The 21,002-nt window shown below is 45.8% G+C and overlaps 1 protein-coding gene across 1 annotated transcript in view; it reads left to right on the top strand.

The window, feature by feature from the left end:
• The window catches only part of LOC146005595 (uncharacterized), a 76,562-nt gene extending 57,626 nt beyond the window's left edge, over positions 1–18,936 (top strand). Inside the window, exons 20-28 of the mRNA XM_083144921.1 lie at positions 397–498; positions 2,514–2,612; positions 3,064–3,210; positions 3,814–3,921; positions 4,929–5,126; positions 5,484–5,690; positions 6,849–8,217; positions 10,070–10,219; positions 17,242–18,936. Of these exons, the coding sequence (XP_083001047.1) occupies positions 397–498; positions 2,514–2,612; positions 3,064–3,210; positions 3,814–3,921; positions 4,929–5,126; positions 5,484–5,690; positions 6,849–8,217; positions 10,070–10,219; positions 17,242–17,459 (2,598 nt within the window). The 3' untranslated portion in view covers positions 17,460–18,936. The remainder of the gene's footprint in view (positions 1–396; positions 499–2,513; positions 2,613–3,063; positions 3,211–3,813; positions 3,922–4,928; positions 5,127–5,483; positions 5,691–6,848; positions 8,218–10,069; positions 10,220–17,241) is intronic.
• Positions 18,937–21,002: the final 2,066 nt, after the last annotated feature.

The following is a 21,002-nucleotide window of genomic DNA, read 5'->3' as shown; positions in this document are numbered from 1 at the left end:
ACAATTGTGGGGGCCATTTCACACTTCAGGGGGACTATTAGGGCTCTGTGGCCCATTTAACATTGTTTCCTATGGAAAAATCGCGGGCATTGAACAGTAAAATCGCGTCCAATCACACTTTTAACATTGATCCCTATGACCCCCGATGACCGCGATGGACATCGTGGGCGCCGTGCTAGGTGAAGAGTACCGAAATCTCCAGTTTTTTTTAAAAGCGGCAATCATTTACACTGCAAAACCAGTTTGATTTTGCAGTGTAAATGATTGCCGCTTTAAAAAAACTGAAGATTTCTCACCAAATCTCTCACTTTCTGAATCTCTCATCCTATTAAATCTCACCCATAGTATCACAGAGCGTGATATGTTAATGATGATACACATTATTTGCCGTTCCAGACTACGGACTCCACCCCCCTGCACCTGGCCGCAGCAGGGGGCCACGCAGAGGTGGTAAAGGTCTTGTTGGAAACCGGTGCATCCGCCTCTGATGAGGATGGGGTAGGTTCAGCCCGCGGTGTTATAAACTAATGTATTTTAAAAATATATATATATTTCACACTAAAATGAATGTTATCCTAGTGGTAAATTTACTAAGATGGGAGTTCTATTGAAGATGGGATGTTTCCCATAGCAACAAATCAGATTCAACTTCTTATTTATTTAGCACCTTCTAGAAGATAATATATAGATTCTGATTGGTTGCTGTGCCAGAAAGTTGCTGTTAGACCATGTTATCACTGTCCCCTATTAGCTTCTGTTCCTCCTCTGTGTGTTACAGGAAGGGATGTCCACCATCCACCTGTGCCGGATAGTTGCTGTTAGATCCTGTTATCACTGTCCCTCAGTAGCGTCTGTTCCTCCTCTGTGTGTTACAGGAAGGGATGTGCTCATCCACCTGTGCCGGATAGTTGCTGTTAGATCCTGTTATCACTGTCCCTCAGTAGCGTCTGTTCCTCCTCTATGTGTTACAGGAAGGGATGTCCTCATCCACCTGTGCCGGATAGTTGCTGTTAGACCCTGTTATCACTGTCCCTCAGTAGCATCTGTTCCTCCTCTGTATGTTACAGGAAGGGATGTCCACCATCCACTTGTGCCGGATAGTTGCTGTTAGACCCTGTTATCACTGTCCCTCAGTAGCGTCTGTTCCTCCTCTATGTGTTACAGGAAGGGATGTCCACCATCCACCTGTGCCGGATAGTTGCAGTTAGACACTATTATCACTGTCCCGTAGTAGCGTCTGTTCCTCCTCTGTGTGTTACAGGAAGGGATGTCCGCCATCCACCTGTGCCGGATAGTTGCTGTTAGATCCTGTTATCACTGTCCCGTAGTAGCGTCTGTTCCTCCTCTGTGTGTTACAGGAAGGGATGTGCTCATCCACCTGTGCAGTATAGTTGCTGTTAGATCCTGTTATCACTGTCCCTCAGTAGCTTCTGTTCCTCCTCTGTGTGTTACAGGAAGGGATGTCCTCATCCACCTGTGCCGGATAGTTACTGTTAGACCCTGTTATCACTGTCTCTCAGTAGCGTCTGTTCCTCTTCTGTGTGTTACAGGAAGGGATGTCCACTATCCACCTGTGCCGGATAGTTGCTGTTAGACCATGTTATCACTGTCCCCTATAAGCTTCTGTTCCTCCTCTGTGTGTTACAGGAAGGGATGTCCTCATCCACCTGTGCCGGATAGTTGCTGTTAGACCATGTTATCACTGTCCCCTATTAGCTTCTGTTACTCCTCTGCATGTTACAGGAAGGGATCTCCACCATCCACCTGTGCCGGATAGTTGCTGTTAGACCCTGTTATCACTGTCCCTCAGTAGCGTCTGTTCCTCCTCTATGTGTTACAGGAAGGGATGTCCACCATCCACCTGTGCCGGATAGTTGCAGTTAGACACTATTATCACTGTCCCGTAGTAGCGTCTGTTCCTCCTCTGTGTGTTACAGGAAGGGATGTCCGCCATCCACCTGTGCCGGATAGTTGCTGTTAGACCCTGTTATCACTGTCCCTCAGTAGCGTCTGTTCCTCCTCTGTGTGTTACAGGAAGGGATGTCCTCATCCACCTGTGCCGGATAGTTGCTGTTAGACCATGTTATCACTGTCCCTCAGTAGTGTCTGTTCCTCCTCTGTGTGTTACAGGAAGGGATGTGCTCATCCACCTGTGTCGGATAGTTGCTGTTAGACCCTGTTATCACTGTCCCTCAGTAGCGTCTGTTCCTCCTCTGTGTGTTACAGGAAGGGATGTCCTCATCCACCTGTGCCGGATAGTTGCTGTTAGACCCTGTATCACTGTCCCTCAGTAGCGTCTGTTCCTCCTCTGTGTGTTACAGGAAGGGATGTCCTCATCCACCTGTGCCGGATAGTTGCTGTTAGACCATGTTATCACTGTCCCTCAGTAGTGTCTGTTCCTCCTCTGTGTGTTACAGGAAGGGATGTGCTCATCCACCTGTGCCGGATAGTTACTGTTAGACCCTGTTATCACTGTCCCTCAGTAGTGTCTGTTCCTCCTCTGTGTGTTACAGGAAGGGATGTCCGCCATCCACCTGGCAGCTCAGAATGGACATATCAACATTCTGGATGTATTAAAGGGCAGCGTCTCATTTCATATTACCAGCAACAAGGTAACATCTGCAGAAGGTGACCCAAGTTCCTTATCAGTTCCATCCCTACCTGTTCCAGTCAGTGATAATTCCTGAAATTTTTTAGTTATTTTTTAACCATATCTTGTATTAATGTCTATTACTAAGACTACTTGCATTACAATTGCCAGGAATATATGTCATTTTCACCATTGGATGCTAGGTCCTTTCGGTTCTCTCCTAGGCTTTAGAACCTTCTTGACCAAGTGAACCTCTCCTGCTTGTCCCCTTGTTACTTTGATAAAATAATAATAATGATTCAATATCTGGATTATTGTGCAAAACAGTCCTTTCCGTTAAACAATGCTACTAACCTGCCCAGTCCTTGGGATGTGACCCCGGGATGCGTGGCAGCGATTCCTCATGTAATCAGAGCTACTGTATAGGGTGAGAACAAATATTGGCATTGCTGAAATGTTACTTCTGTTTCCAGACCGGTTTCACCGCCCTTCACGTCGCCGCGCAGTTTGGCCAGTTGGATGTCGTCAGGGACATATTGACAAAGCTCCCGGTCACGGTGCACAGTGAGCTTCCAAAATCCGCTGGTGACCTGTTACACGTGAGAGAACGTGACAGAGAGGTAAGGCCACGAGGATCGGGGTAATTCAGTCTCATCCGATTCAGCATCTCCGCAAATGTAATATTGTGTAAATGCCATGTTTGGGAAATGATAGCATAGAGTATATCAGGGGTGGCCAAACCGGTCCTCAAGATCTACCAACGGTCCATGTTTTCCAGATCACCTAGCTGGTGCACAGCTGTAGCCAATACTAACGGTCACATTTTAAAACCGGCTGCATTTATTCCTACTATAGATCCACAGGTTGACTGGAAAACAAGAACTGTTGGTAGATCTTGAGGACAGGTTTTGCCACCCCTGCAGTATATGGACAGATGACGGCGAAATCCTCCTCAGGAGATTATTCCGGTGCTGTCATAAATGTGGTATAATCGCTACCTCTTGCATTGACCGTACCATTAGCGCCGGAGGATGTGAGGGAATAGAAGCGACTACATGATCATACTGAGACACTGGAGGGGTTTACCTTTATGTGTGCTCAGTAGGTTCCTATTAATAATTCACATTTCTTTATACAGTTTATTTCTTTATTTTCCACTAACCGCTTTGTAAACCATATCACCCCAGAACAAAGCACCCACGTGTTATTTCCCTGTCTTGTAGTCTGGTTACACGCCATTGCATTTGGCTTCTCAGTCCGGCCATGAAAGTCTTGTGCGCCTCTTGTTAAACTACCCCGGAGTCCAGGCAGACGCAGCGACCAGCCGGCAGGTAACGGCCATCATGCTATTGTTCCAGCTTCTTTTACAAATGACTGTCATTAAATATAGAGGGCCTTATTGGGTAAGGCTAGCGGGGGAGTGCTGGTTTTGAACCAGTTCATCTACAGTATATGGGCCTGTATATTCTGCCAGTGCAAACTGACACAGGGCCAAATGTGATGGGGTGTGAGAATCAGAAAGTGAGAGATTTAGGGGGAGAGTTTTTTGTTTGTTTTTTAAAGCGGCAATTATTTACACTGAAAAAAAACAGGTTGACTTTGCCATGTAGTTGATTGCCGCTTTAAAAAAATTTAAAACTCTCCCAAAAACGCTCACTTTCTGATTCTCACACCCTATTACATTTGGCTCCCAGTATTTGTCCAAACATTGTCATTTTCCTCCTGTAATGTCATTTTCCTTAGTACCCTTATATGTAATATAGAAGGCATGGAATTATCAGTCAGTCTGTTGCAGCCAATCCCAGTAACACTGAAGCTCCTGCTTCACCATTGCAGCATTTCCTGATTGGCTGGTAAAGCCAATCCCAGCATTCCTGAAAACCTGCTCCTGCAACTTCATTGGAGCACCCCACCTTCACTGGTTATTCTCATCCCAGAGACAATGTATTCCTGGTATCAGTTCTACCTAGTCTGGATTCAAAACCTTCTCCAGCCATGACACAGGCTGATGTATTATCCAGGTTTTTCATACGCAGCAAATTTTAAATCTCATTGTGTATGATAAATGGGTCTCCAGCCAATCAGCTCCTAGCTTTTCAAGCAGATGACAGTTAAGAGTTGATTGGCTGGGGCGCCATTCATCATACAGAACCAGTTTTACAACTTATTGGGTATGATAAAACTTATTGATAAATCACCCCCTAAGGGTGCTGAAGAACTTGACCGTAGAACACTGAATATAACAATGAAGTATGTATATATGTTCATCTTGTGTCCTGTATCCCCTGCTTATTGCCTTTCTCACACTGCACCCGTATATCCACTTCCGCATCTGCAGGGCTCCACCCCCATACACCTTGCGGCCAGGAACGGGCACACAGCTGTGGTCGGCCTCCTCCTCAGCAAATCCACCACCCAGCTGCATGTGAAAGACAGCAGAGGCCGGACCTGCCTCCACCTGGCGGCTGCCAACGGCCACAACGAGATGATGAGGACTCTCATCGGACAAGGCGCGGAAATCAATGTTACCGACAAGGTAGTCTTCTGTCCGTGTCCCAGAAGACACGTGGTCACAATGACGTGGGCATGTAGGAAGGGCGGGCTGTGTCTGGTGCTACGTAGATACGGGAATGATTGTATGCGGAGTAGAGTTTGGTAGGAGACTGGCATCTATCGGAGTGTTGGTAGGCCCAGATTCCTCGTAGATCTTCCTGTGGCCCTTACCTGTTTGCTTTCGCCGCAGATAGCCAATGGCTTGCCCATTTACTGTATTTCCTAAAGCTTTGCCCTTGTGAAAGAATGATTTGCGGTTTGTACCTACTTAATAATAAACTCCTGCCAGGGGGGGTACCTGTGTTTGACGTGACGGGATATCGGTCTTTCTCGTGCACAGAACGGCTGGTGTCCTCTGCACTTTGCAGCCAAGTCCGGATTCCTTCACGCCGTTCGCTTCCTCGTTGAATGCGGCGCCAACCCAACCCTGGAGTGTAACGATGGAAAGACTGCGATCCAGTATGCCGCCGGCGACAACCATCAGGAAGTGGTGAGCTTTCTACTGAGGAAAAGCCACAACACCCTCAGACTTACCGAGGACAGGAAGGTAACGGACACTCGTCATCTTGCCACAAAACTCATCTAGTATTTACAGGATGTCATTACCGGGACCCCAAAGTAACAAATATCCTGGTGAATGTTCTAGCCGTTCCAAATATTTTACAGGGGGGAGCTCTCCCCAACCAGAGAAACAGTAGGGGTTCCATCCTATCACAATGTAACGGGCCCCTACCAATCAGGGATGGGACTAATCGGAGGTGGTAAATGGCGTTGAGAGGAAGCACATTTAGAATGGGGTTCTGCATTTTTACAAGAGGGAGCACATTTTCTGGGGTGCTTCCTCCTTTGCTACCTTAGGCAAAATAGAGATGTATTTTGAAAGACTCAAAAGTATAAAATAAGTGTAATGTTCTAAAGTGTAAATCAGTAATACTTTACGTAATCCCTTTATATGCTGTTTACAGTATATCAGGTGGATTGGCAAAACTTGGAGCAGATTTTTCCCTGGGAACTAAAATGTGGGTACAGCCCAATTATTGTGCAGAGATACGGACAGCTTAAACAAAGCCAAGATTTCAGAGAAAAAGTGCGACAATCCTCATCGTCAGCACCCGCTTTATGTAGTTACAATTTTTTTTAAATTTTATGCTTATGCATTTAATAATATATGTAACTCGAAATAAGACACATCCCTGATACTGTACTGCACCCCTGATCCCCGTCTTCAAGCACGCGATCGCAGGTGGTACATACATGTAACTCTACGTACAGACACCATTGTAGTTGTACAGAGATTGATTCATTTATTAACAGTTTGTCATATAGCGCACACATATTCCACAACGCTGTACAGAGAATATTTTAACATTCCCTGCCCAGTGGAACTTACAATCTATATTCCCTACCACATGTACACGCACACACAGACATTCTAGGGTTAATTTTGTTGGCAGACAATTAACCTACCAGTATATTTTTGGATTGTGGGTGGAAACTGGAGTACCTGGAGGAAACCCACGCAAGCACGGGGAGAATATACAAACTCCACACAGTTAGGGACATGGTGGGGATAGAACCCATGACCTCATTGCTGTGAGGCGGTAATGCTAACATTACACCGTCCGTATTGCCCGAGATGTAACGTGTTGAGTTTTGTTACTGAGGTATGGAGTACAAAGGGCTTACTATACTGTTTATTTTCCAGTTTGTCCTCGATCTCATGGTGTGTGGGAAGCTGAACAACAACAGAATCATAGAAGAATATGTCCTGAACTCTAACGGCCCCCTGGACACGGCGGTGAAACTGTCCAGAGCGTTCTACGTCACTGCCTTAAAAGAGAAGGAGCGGGCGGTGGACCTGCTGAATGCTGCCAAGTACAGTGAAACGATGGCCACAGAACTCTTGACCATAGCATCGGGAAGTAAAAATGCGGGGTACATCCTTCGGGCTGTGGATCACCGGGGGACCACCATACTGGACTGCTTGATTGAGTGTGAGCAGAAAGATGTGGTGGCACACCCCGCTGTCCAGAAATACCTGACCGAGGTCTGGTACGGGAACCTTGACTGGAGCGCTTGGAAGCTGGTCCTGCTCTTCTTCACCTTCTTGGCGTGCCCACCAGTGTGGCTGGTCTTTTCTCTACCTCTCAAGCACAGGTTCAACAGGATCCCGATCATGAAGTTCATGAGTTACTTGGCATCGCACATTTTCCTGTTGGTGCTCTTCATCCTGACCATTGTCTACCCGCCGCTGAGCCCCATTTATGAAGGACGCATGATCCCCTCCTGGAACGAGTGGCTGCTGTTGGCTTGGTTATTGGGTACCCTAGTTTCGGAGCTCACTCACCAAGGGGATCGAGCAGGCCTTGCCTGGGTACGCGTGTTCACATTGGGGTTCTCCACCGTTGCCTTTTTCTGCCACCTACTGGCGTTCTTGTTTACGGAGATCGATCGCCTGCACTGCCTCTTCGCTAGGAACATTTTCCTTGGCGTCGCCATGACGCTCTCCTTCATCCAGTTCTTGGAGTTCCTCACTTTTCACCACCTCTTTGGACCGTGGGCGATCATTATCAGAGATCTGATCAAGGACCTGACCAGGTTCGCGGTCATCCTCGCCCTATTCCATGCCGCCTTCACCATGCAGCTGGCGGCTGTCTATCAGCCCGTGTATCCGGAACCCACAGCTAACCAGTCACATAACGGTACCGGGGCGAATGGAAGCGGCTCCAGTATTCAGGATCCTATTGATATCACCGTCCTCCTGTTCTTCTCCTTGTTTGGTCTGGTGGAACCTGATTGTCTCCCGTCTCTGAGCAGGACGCCCCAGTTCACCTTTATCATCATCCGCTTTGTGTTTGGAGTCTACCTTGTGGTCACCTTAATCGTCCTGATCAATCTGCTGATTGCCATGATGAGTGACACTTACCAACGGATACAAGCGCAGTCAGACACCGAGTGGAAATTCGGGAGAGCGACTTTGATCAGAGATATGACCAGGAAGCCGGGAACGCCTTCCCCCTTTAACCTGCTAACCAACCTATTTTACTACATCAAGCTCCTCTGCAAGCATAAAGGTTTGTTCTACAACTGATGATAAGTATTCTACAACTGATGATAAGTATTCCACAACTGAACCCTACGTCTCTGTATTGTATTATTACCATTTCCCGGAGCATGTCCGGATCTCTCTGATCTGTGCAGCTTCTGGGAAACTCGCAAACTTTACAAGACGTGAGTTTACAGGGCTTAGGTCGAAATGTCTAATGTTGACTGGGTCGGAAGGTGGACACAAAGCATTAGGTCGACAATTGGAAGGTGGAAGTCAAAAGGTCGACATGAGTTTTTAATTTTTTTTTTTTTTGAGCGACTTGTGCCGACAGGTGGTATTTCGTACCCTACCAACCACTAGAGCGGGCACGGAGAATATAACAGTGTACCGAGCGCACGAGCCATGCCAGGGGACCCGGTACACTGAGACGGTGTCCGTGGAGACTTACAGCTGAACTCAGGACAACATTTTTTGAAAAACTCATGTCGACCTTCCCACTAATGCTTGTGTCAGCCTTAGCCATGTCGACATAGATCATGTGTCTATTAAATGTGTCATCCTAAGCCCGGTCGACCTTTAGTGGTCGACGCAGTGTATATCGACCTTCACAGTGTTGACCCTATGACCCCTACCCTTACTTACTGTACAATAAACTTGTACGGACTTGTATTATGTAATAGCCTCAAACTGGCCGATGCGCAAGCTATTACATTGTGAGTATACAGTATACACAATTATACCATATCCTCTCTGTTCTCCAGTGCCTCGTGCCTCAGCGACCTCACAAGCAGCTGGTGAATTTCCACATTATATACAGTAGGGTAAATGTACTAAGACGGGAGACCTATATCACATGGGATGTTGCTAGGGGCAACCAATCAGAATCTTATTATTATTTATTTATCACCTAGAAGATAATAGACAGTATCTGATTGGTTGTCTATAGCAACCTAGAAATTCCCCGAGAGTATTCTTCCAGGACTGATGCCCACACACATCCAGTATGCCATATGCTTATTAACCCCTTCAGTGGCAATCCCCAGAATTTTCCGGGCTTTGCCTCAGTGACCGGTCCTCCCCTCCGCCGCGCCTCCTCCTCCCCCGCTCCCCTCCGGGTTTTCTATTGAAGTCCCGGCTTATGACAGGGACCGGGGACAGGGACCGGGTGCGCAGGTCCGGGCAGCCGCTGATTGACAGTTCAGCGGTGCTGCCCGGACTTAGGGAGGCAGTGGTGTTTTTTTTTTAAGGGAGCGCTCCCCATAAAAAAACTCACCCGGTGGGGAGCGCTCTCAAAAAAAACCCCACCACTGTAGGGGTTAATAATACCAAGGTCTGCTCATGCCATTTGCCAGGCAATAGATGGATAATCTGTAACTGGGGGTTAATTAGTTCTAACATGCCCATTTATGTATTATCCATCATTACTAAGGGGTCCGTTTACCGAGATGGGTTTCTATTGAAGATGAGATGATGCCCATACTCGTAGCAACCAATCAGATTGTACTTTTTATTTATTTAGCACCTTCTAGAAGATAATAGACAGAATCTGTTTGGTTGCCCATAGCAACAACCCATCTTTAATAGAACTCCCATTTTAAACGGGCTGATGCTGGCGCATGCAGGGCTGGGTGACATGGCCCGTCTCCTCGTTTTACGTTCAGCCCTATAGGTGGCCCTGGAGCAGGGGTAAAGTGGCTTCTCCTAAAGCAGGGAATCTTGTCGCCTTCCTCATTTTTGCACAAACTTAAACCCCTGTAAATTTCCATCTTTGATTACTGTTGACAGGTGCCGCTGTGGCTTGGAGGCTCATATACCGATCTCCTACCTACACAATAGCTATGACTGTACTCTTAATAAATGTGTTCAATGTGTTGCAGGGAAAATGTGCTCATCCAGTGCCAGGACTTTAATGACAGAAGAGGATGTGGATGGCTTCTCCGACACCCGCTCTATTGATCTCCTCGCCCATACGTCATTCGGGTGGATTAGACCGACTGCCAAGAGAACCATGCAGGTCTCACCTGAAGGTAACCCACCTATTGTCTGATGTCACCTTGGAGCCAGGGGAAGGAACTGACCCAACTTATTGCACCAGGATGTGCCTTTGTGTTGCTGCTAGATTTCAGGAGAGCGGATATACACTGATGGTGCAGATAGGGAAAATCAGACAGCACAGGCCGTGCCAAATTTGTAATACCAGGGCCCATGAGATGGGTAATCAGCCCTGGGTAATTCCAGGGGCCACACCTACTCTCTAGCACCAGAGTCCATGAGATGGGTAATCAGCCCTGGGTAATTCCAAGGCCTGCCCACTCTATAGCACCAGGGCCTAAGAGATGGGTAATAAGCCCTGGGTAATTCCAGGGGCCACACCTACTCTCCAGCACCAGAGTCCATCAGATGAGTAATCAGCCCTAGGTAATTCCAGGGCCTGCTCACTTCTCTAGCACCAGGGCCCGTGAGATGGGTAATCAGCCCTACTTACATCTACGCCTATTCCAGCGTCTATATGTGGTTTGTGTTTCTGATAATTACACGGTGTAACCCAAAAGGGCCCTCCTACCTCCATGTCGGTTTCTATCTACCCAGTTTGTTTAATCACTGTTGTTTCCAATTGTAAAGCGCAACAGAATCTGCTGCGCTATATAAGACACTGTAATGGAATCTGCTGCGCTATATAAGACACTGTAACGGAATCTGCTGCGCTATATAAGACACTGTAACGGAACCTGCTGCGCTATATAAGACACTGTAAGGGAATCTGCTGCGCTATATAAGACACTGTAACGGAATCTGCTGCGCTATATAAGACACTGTAACGGAATCTGCTGCGTTATATAAGATGCTGTAACGTAATCTGCTGCGCTATATAAGACACTGTAACGGAACCTGCTGCGCTATATAAGACACTGTAACGGAATCTGCTGCGCTATATAAGACACTGTAACGGAATCTGCTGCGCTATATAAGACACTGTAACGGAATCTGCTGCGCTATATAAGACACTGTAACGGAACCTGCTGCGCTATATAAGACACTGTAACGGAATCTGCTGTGCTATATAAGACACTGTAACGGAATCTGCTGCGCTATATAAGACGCTGTAACAGAATCTGCTGCGCTATATAAGACACTGTAACGGAATCTGCTGCGCTATACAAGATGCTGTAACGGAATCTGCTGCACTATATAGGACACTGTAATGGAATCTGCTGCGCTATATAAGACACTGTAACGGAATCTGCTGCGCTATATAAGACACTGTAACGGAATCTGCTGCGCTATATAAGACGCTGTAACAGAATCTGCTGCGCTATATAAGACACTGTAACGGAACCTGCTGCGCTATATAAGACACTGTAACGGAATCTGCTGCGCTATATAAGACACTGTAACGGAATCTGCTGCGCTATATAAGACACTGTAACGGAATCTGCTGCGCTATATAAGACACTGTAACGGAATATGCTGCGCTATATAAGACACTGTAACGGAATCTGCTGCGCTATATAAGACACTGTAAGACGCTGTAACGGAACCTGCTGCGCTATATAAGACGCTGTAACGGAATCTGCTGCGCTATATAAGGCGCTGTAACGGAATCTGCTGCGCTATATAAGACACTGTAACGGAATCTGCTGCGCTATATAAGACACTGTGACGGAACCTGCTGCGCTATATAAGACACTGTAAATAAATAAGAGGGGAGAGATAATGTGAAGCTTCCTCTCTGTTCTCTATAGCTGTGACTACAGTATAACCCTGACAGCCCATTTTATAGATTGCTATGACCGTGCGGGAGAGGTGTCACTGTGCCCCTGGCAGGGTACTCTGACCTTTACTGGCTTATTACAAGGATACATAATCCCGTATACCGTATATATGCTGGGAAGCAGTGCGCTGTTATACACCGGTAGCACATATACCATCATACTGTGCCTTTATTACTGCAGAGAGTGACGCATGACACTTTGCCCTGCTGCAGGAATTTTCTATATAACTGTCAGAAGCAAGTCAGGTCTATAGATATCATTGGGACATCAGTGGGGCTCACACGCAGCGCAAAGTGCCCCCAGGTGTGACAATGCAATTATCATCTGCTGATCTTCTGGTATTAGTGACTGGTACTGTATGACAGAGTAACTGGTATTAGTGACTGGTACTGTATGACAGAGTTACTGGTATCAGTGACTGGTACTGTATGACAGAGTTACTGGTATCAGTGACTGGTACTGTATGACAGAGTTACTGGTATCAGTGACTGGTACTGTATGACAGAGTTACTGGTATCAGTGACTGGTACTGTATGACAGAGTTACTGGTATCAGTGACTGGTACTGTATGACAGAGTTACTGGTATCAGTGACTGGTACTGTATGACAGAGTTACTGGTATCAGTGACTGGTACTGTATGGCAGAGTTACTGGTATCAGTGACTGGTACTGTATGGCAGAGTTACTGATATCAGTGACTGGTACTGTATGACAGAGTTACTGGTATCAGTGACTGGTACTGTATGGCAGAGTTACTGGTATCAGTGACTGGTACTGTATGACAGAGTTACTGGTATCAGTGACTGGTACTGTATGACAGAGTTACTGGTATCAGTGACTGGTACTGTATGACAGAGTTACTGGTATCAGTGACTGGTACTGTATGACAGAGTTACTGGTATCAGTGACTGGTACTGTATGACAGAGTTACTGGTATCAGTGACTGGTACTGTATGACAGAGTTACTGGTATCAGTGACTGGTACTGTATGGCAGAGTTACTGGTATCAGTGACTGGTACTGTATGACAGAGTTACTGGTATCAGTGACTGGTACTGTATGGCAGAGTTACTGGTATCAGTGACTGGTACTGTATCACAGAGGTACTGGTATCAGTGACTGGTACTGTACGACAGAGTTACTGGTATCAGTGACTGGTACTGTATGACAGAGTTACTGGTATCAGTGACTGGTACTGTATGACAGAGTTACTGGTATCAGTGACTGGTACTGTATGACAGAGTTACTGGTATCAGTGACTGGTACTGTATGACAGAGGTACTGGTATTAGTGACTGGTACTGTATGACAGAGTTACTGGTATTAGTGACTGGTACTGTATGACAGAGTTACTGGTATCAGTGACTGGTACTGTATGACAGAGTTTCCGATCTTCTGGTATTAGTGACTGGTACTGTATGGCAGAGTTACTGGTATCAGTGACTGGTACTGTATGACAGAGTTACTAGTATTAGTGACTGGTACTGTATGACAGAGTTACTGGTATCAGTGACTGGTACTGTATGGCAAAGTTACTGGTATCAGTGACTGGTACTGTATGGCAGAGTTACTGGTATTAGTGACTGGTACTGTATGACAGAGTTACCAATCTTCTGGTATAAGTGACTGGTACTGTATGACAGAGTTATTGGTATCAGTGACTGGTACTGTATGACAGAGTTACCTATCTTCTGGTATTAGTGACTGGTACTGTATGACAGAGTTACTGGTATTAGTGACTGGTACTGTATGACAGAGTTACTGGTATCAGTGACTGGTACTGTATGGCAGAGTTACTGGTATTAGTGACTGGTACTGTATGACAGAGTTACTGGTATCAGTGACTGGTACTGTATGGCAAAGTTACTGGTATCAGTGACTGGTACTGTATGGCAGAGTTACTGGTATTAGTGACTGGTACTGTATGACAGAGTTACCGATCTTCTGGTATTAGTGACTGGTACTGTATGACAGAGTTACTGGTATCAGTGACTGGTACTGTATGACAGAGTTACCTATCTTCTGGTTTTAGTGACTGGTACTGTATGACAGAGTTACCTATCTTCTGGTATTAGTGACTGGTACTGTATGACAGAGTTACTGGTATTAGTGACTGGTACTGTATGACAGAGTTACTGGTATCAGTGACTGGTACTGTATGGCAGAGTTACTGGTATTAGTAACTGGTACTGTATGACAGAGTTACTGGTATCAGTGACTGGTACTGTATGGCAGAGTTACTGGTATCAGTGACTGGTACTGTATGACAGAGTTACTGGTATCAGTGACTGGTACTGTATGGCACAGTTACTGGTATCAGTGACTGGTACTGTATGGCAGAGTTACTGGTATTAGTGACTGGTACTGTATGACAGAGTTACTGGTATTAGTGACTGGTACTGTATGACAGAGTTACTGGTATTAGTGACTGGTACTGTATGGCAGAGTTACTGGTATTAGTGACTGGTACTGTATGGCAGAGGTACTGGAATCATTGACTGGTACTGTATGGCAGAGTTACCGATCTTCTGGTATTAGTGACTGGTACTGTATGACAGAGTTACTGGTATCAGTGACTGGTACTGTATGACAGAGTTTCCGATCTTCTGGTATTAGTGACTGGTACTGTATTACAGAGTTACTGGCATCAGTGACTGGTACTGTATGACAGAGTTACTGGTATCAGTGACTGGTACTGTATGACAGAGTTACCGATCTTCTGATATTAGTGACTGGTACTGTATGACAGAGTTACCGATCTTCTGGTATTAGTGACTGGTACTGTATGACAGAGTTACTGGTATCAGTGACTGGTACTGTATGGTAGAGTTACTGGTATTAGTGACTGGTACTGTATGACAGAGTTACTGGTATCAGTGACTGGTACTGTATGGCAGAGTTACTGGGATCAGTGACTGGTACTGTATGACAGAGTTACTGGTATCAGTGACTGGTACTGTATGGCAGAGTTACTGGTATCAGTGACTGGTACTGTATGGCAGAGTTACTGGTATTAGTGACTGGTACTGTATGAAAGAGTTACCAATCTTCTGGTATTAGTGACTGGTACTGTATGACAGAGTTACCAATCTTCTGGTATTAGTGACTGGTACTGTATGACAGAGTTACTGGCATCAGTGACTGGTACTGTATGACAGAGTTACTGGTATTAGTGACTGGCACTGTATGGCAGAGTTACTGGTATTAGTGACTGGTACTGTATGACAGAGTTACTGGTATTAGTGACTGGTACTGTATGACAGAGTTACTGGTATTAGTGACTGGTACTGTATGGCAGAGTTACTGGTATCAGTGACTGGTACTGTATGGTAGAGTTACTGGTATTAGTGACTGGTACTGTATGACAGAGTTACTGGTATCAGTGACTGGTACTGTATGGCAGAGTTACTGGTATCAGTGACTGGTACTGTATGGCAGAGTTACTGGTATCAGTGACTGATACTGTATGACAGAGTTACTGGTATCAGTGACTGGTACTGTATGACAGAGTTACTGGTATCAGTGACTGGTACTGTATGACAGAGTTACTGGTACTGTATGACAGAGTTACTGGTATCAGTGACTGGTACTGTATGGTAGAGTTACTGGTATTATTGACTGGTACTGTATGGCATAGTTACTGATATTAGTGACTGGTACTGTATGACAGAGTTACTGGTACTGTATGACAGAGTTACTGGTATCAGTGACTGGTACTGTATGACAGAGTTACTGGTATCAGTGACTGATACTGTATGACAGAGTTACTGGTATCAGTGACTGGTACTGTATGACAGAGTTACTGGTATCAGTGACTGGTACTGTATGACAGAGTTACTGGTACTGTATGACAGAGTTACTGGTATTAGTCACTGGTACTGTATGACAGAGTTACTGGTATTAGTGACTGGTACTGTATGGCATAGTTACTGATATTAGTGACTGGTACTTTATGACAGAGTTACTGGTATCAGTGACTGGTACTGTATGGCAGAGTTTCCGATCTTCTGGTATTAGTGACTGTACTGTATGGCAGAGTTACTGGTATCAGTGACTGGTACTGTATGGCAGAGTTACTAGTATCAGTGACTGGTACTGTATGACAGAGTTACTGGTATCAGTGACTGGTAATGTATGATAGTTACTGGTATTAGTGACTGATACTGTATGACAGCATTACCGATCTTCTGGTATTAGTGACTGGTACTGTATGACAGCGTTACCGATCTTCTGGTATTAGTGACTGGTACTGTATGACAGAGTTACCGATCTTCTGGTATTAGTGACTGGTACTGTATGACAGTTACCGATCTTCTGTTATTAGTGACTGGTACTGTATGACAGAGTTACTGGCATCAGTGACTGGTACTGTATGACAGAGTTACTGGTATCAGTGACTGGTACTGTATGACAGAGTTACTGGTATTAATGACTGGTACTGTATGACAGAGTTACTGGTATCAGTGACTGGTACTGTATGACAGAGTTTCCGATCTTCTGGTATTAGTGACTGGTACTGTATGACAGCGTTACCGATCTTCTGGTATTAGTGACTGTTACTGTATGACAGAGTTACCGATCTTCTGGTATTAGTGACTGGTACTGTATGACAGTTACCGATCTTCTGTTATTAGTGACTGGTACTGTATGACAGAGTTACTGGCATCAGTGACTGGTACTGTATGACAGAGTTACTGGTATCAGTGACTGGTACTGTATGACAGAGTTACTGGTATTAATGACTGGTACTGTATGACAGAGTTACTGGTATCAGTGACTGGTACTGTATGACAGAGTTTCCGATCTTCTGGTATTAGTGACTGGTACTGTATGACAGAGTTACTGGTATCAGTGACTGGTACTGTATGACAGAGTTACTGGTATCAGTGACTGGTAATGTATGACAGAGTTACTGGTATTAGTGACTGGTACTGTATGGCAGAGTTACTGGTATTAGTGACTGGTACTGTATGGCAGAGTTACTGGTATCAGTGACTGGTACTGTATGACAGAGTTTCTGGTATCAGTGACTGGTACTGTATGACAGAGTTACTGGTATCAGTGACTGGTACTGTATGACAGAGTTACTGATATCAGTGACTGTTACTGTATGACAGAGTTACTGGTATTAGTGACTGGTACTGTATGACAGAGTTACTGGTATTAGTGACTGGTACCGTATGGCAGAGTTACTTGTTTTGTTAGGGATTTTGGAGGCAGGTTATCTACAATTTGTGGCTACGTTATAGAATTCTATTTGTTTTGTTTTTTCATGCAGGCGGGATGCACCGAGATCGCCATTTCTCCAGCTCCATACATGTGGATGAGATTATAGACTGGCACTCAGTGGTGGCGCGATACCTGTCTCTGAAAGTACATACAGTCAGCCACGAGAGGGGCGGCCACCATATCACGGAGAAATGCAGCACGCCAACGCGTCATCCAACGATCAACATGGAACTGCGTAACGGCTGGCGTGACCCGATTATGCCCTGACTGGAGATTGCGGGTGCCCCACAAGTCCATGTTCTAAACTGCTGGTTAGAATCTATGTAGTTGCTAGGGGTGACACCACATTTCTTATACACCAAGTTTCGTAAACACCGACTTATTTCACCTTCAAACAAGAACCATTTCACCCGGGACATAACACCCCTGATGTACCTCCCCGTGGTTTCCAAATCACGGTAACCTGGACTGGACAGAGAACGAGGTTAGTGCGGTGAGGGACAATGTGTCCTTTTTAAAGGATCGGAGCACTACACCTCCCATGATAGGAGCAGAGCACTACACCTACCCTGATAGGAGCGGAGCACTACACCTCCCATGATAGGAGCGGAGCACTACACCTCCCATGATAGGAGCGGAGCACTACACCTCCCATGATAGGAGCGGAGCACTACACCTCCCATGATAGTAGCAGAGCACTACACCTCCCATGATAGAAGCGGAGCACTACACCTCCCATGATAGGAGCGGAGCACTACACCTCCCATGATAGTAGCGGAGCACTACACCTCCCATGATAGGAGCGGAGCACTACACCTCACATGATAGGAGCGGAGCACTACACCTCCCCTGATAGGAGAGGAGCACTACACCTCACATGATAGGAGCGAAGCACTACACCTCCCCTGATAGGAGCAGAGCACTACACCTCCCCTGATAGGAGCGGAGCACTACACCTCCCCTGATAGGAGCGGAGGGTATACGAGGGACGCGATTCTTAATGTAAAGTGTTCATAACTTGTGGTTTGGAAGAAAATGGAAGGAGAATATTATTGTAACATAAAAACATTAATTTCCTTAATTCACAAACTGGATGCCTCAGGACACTTGCAGCGGTGCTTCATGCTGGGGGTCCAAAACCAGTGCTGGTGGCTTCCAACATATGTGGTCAAGCAGAAGCGAATCCTGCCCCCTACCACATAACTGACCCTAAGGATCTTGTTATTGATGTGTCGCTGGTAAATGACCAGAGCTCCACCAGGTATGTTGAAGAGATCAATACATGCACAATAAATTAAGACACATTGGGCCAGATGTATCAAGCTTTAAAAGTGAGAGAGTGATAAACAACCAGCCAACCAGCTCCCTGACCTCAATGGCCGAAGCCCCCAACTCTGTCAGGCATACAGGGGTAGAAAGATATAAGGAAGAAAAACAAATGTGTAGAAGCGTCACAACACAAGAGCTAATCAAAGTACATGGCTGCTCTATGCCTCCGCCACCGTCTACTCCACCTTGCATATACCTCAAAGACCGCTAACCCCAGATGAACTGTTTCTCATCTGCAGATACTGTATGAGGCTTGTGGTTCTCCTGCCTTATGGGAAGAAACATCATTTTGAGTAGCAGAGAAATGCAGTAGTTTATTCCCTAGTCCGCTGGTTGAAACGTTTCAGCGAGGTTGCGAGTCTTGTCATGTTGTTGCTATTTTTTGTAATGAATCAATAAACTCTCTGGTATTTTATTTGGCTGTCGGTACGTTTCCTGACGTGAGACACAAACATCTCATCCAGCGAATGTTCAACGTAATTTGTGGTTAATCACAGTGAAAAAAAAATTATGATTTCTGAAATATTATTTTAATCCCCCCCCCCCCACCCAGATGACAGGCAGCTTGGAACGTAGTATGACTTTGATCGCTGAACATTGTAAAAGAAGAATGTATTCCCAAAGGAGTCGGAAACTGGCCCAAGTTGTTACAATTAACAATTAGGAATGACCTGAGGTTGTCAACAAGAATTTTGGGGGCTTTAAATGAACATTTAACGCTATTTATTTGCCTTGCATAAAAAAATGAAGCCATTCACGGGTTCTGTGAAATTGGCAAATTATGAAACTCCAAAAAAAGCTTGATTTGGCCAAGCTGACGCTATCTGTAGCCTATAGAAACATTGGCGTCATTTGGTTTGGGTGCTGTTGTATACGCAACGGTCAGTGGACCAATAAAAAACCATTGCATATCGCCGCGGCACGCAGTCATAAAAAGGCGAATATGGATTCCCGCACATTAGTTATTTCAAAAACACTCCCTAAAGAAGATTTTTTTTATTTTTTTATTAATACAAAGATTCCTAATGTTCTATAATCCCTTCTTAAAGAGTTGAATAAAACCCCTACATGCCCTATTGCCAGGTAAGGTGTTATAATTGGGTTATTAACCCTCTGTTGGCTAGTGTTCCCATTCGGGAACTTTCCACAATTTTCTATTATATCTGATTAATACAGTATAAGGAATTGGTCTCTGCTCTGTAGTTACTAAGATGTATGTATACTGTATGTTAGGGATAAGATGGGTACGTATCTGAATAAGGTGCCACATGGAGGAACACGCCCTGGCTCAGCTACGTACCCAGCGGCATGCTTCCTGGGTAGCACCTGTCCTGCCCCGGTGACATGCACCGCACCACACTGTGAACAAGCACAAAAAGGACCTACATCTAGGCCTGCAGGGAGCTGTAGTTTATTTAGCATTTCTTCAGTGTACGGTGTAGTGTGGTGCAGGACACAGGTGCCGATAACACTTCCTGGCTGCTGTGGACGTCTCCAGGGCCAGGCAGGAACTACCCAGGGTCAGCCAAGGAAATTACTGCCCGGGTTCATAATGTTTAGGGATGCAATAACTGTGGGCATAATGTGTAAGGGACACAACTGTGGGCACAGTTGAGGGGCACTACAATGGTGGACACAGTGTGTAAGGGGCACTACAACTATGGGCATAATGTGTAAGGGACACAATTCTGGGCACAGTGTGAGGGGCACCACAACTGTGGACACAGTGTGTAAGGGGCACTACAACTGTGGGCACAGTGTGTAAGGGGCACTACAACTGTGGGCACAGTGTGTAAGGGGCACTACAACTGTGGGCACAGTGTGTAAGGGGAACTATAACGGTGGGAACAGTGTGATGGGCACTATAACTGTGGGCATTATGTGCAAGGGCACTACGGTATTTGTTTCCTAGCACGGCGCCCATCGGGTTCCATCGCATACCTTAACTTAAGGTATGCGATGGGACCAGACCGACCCGATTTCTGGCTTTTTTTTTGAGGTTTCCCCGACAAATGTAATATCGGGTCCATCGCATGCCTGCGACCGACACGATTTTACATTGTAAGCATTGTATGTAATATTAAATTCCTATGTAAAATCGGGTCCATTGTATGCCATTATAATGGCATACAATGCGACCAATGCGATGGACCCGATTTTACATACAGTAGGAACCAATGTTAAATGGCCCTCCATACCCAATTTTTGATTGTATACCCACCCTGATGGGTAATTTGTATGTGAAATGCCCCCCATTGTTAACGCCACCCCACGATGAACGCCAACCCGAAGCGTGGCGAGCGCAGCGAGCCCGCGAGGGGCAGTGGTACGCGTCCTCCGACCTTTTCATACCCCCACTATCCACGTCGGCGTGGAGTTGATTTTATATAGTGTGGCGAGCGGACGCGTAATACATGTGAAGTAATGCGCGCCCCCTCACTGGGCTCGCTGCGCTCACCACGCTTCGGGCTCGCTGCGCTC

Source organism: Crinia signifera, chromosome 5 (assembly GCF_055691185.1).
Source record: "Crinia signifera chromosome 5, ASM5569118v1, whole genome shotgun sequence".
NCBI lineage: Eukaryota > Metazoa > Chordata > Amphibia > Anura > Myobatrachidae > Crinia > Crinia signifera.
The sequence above is the reverse complement of the archived record's forward strand: the minus strand, read 5'-3'. Positions and strand labels throughout refer to the sequence as shown.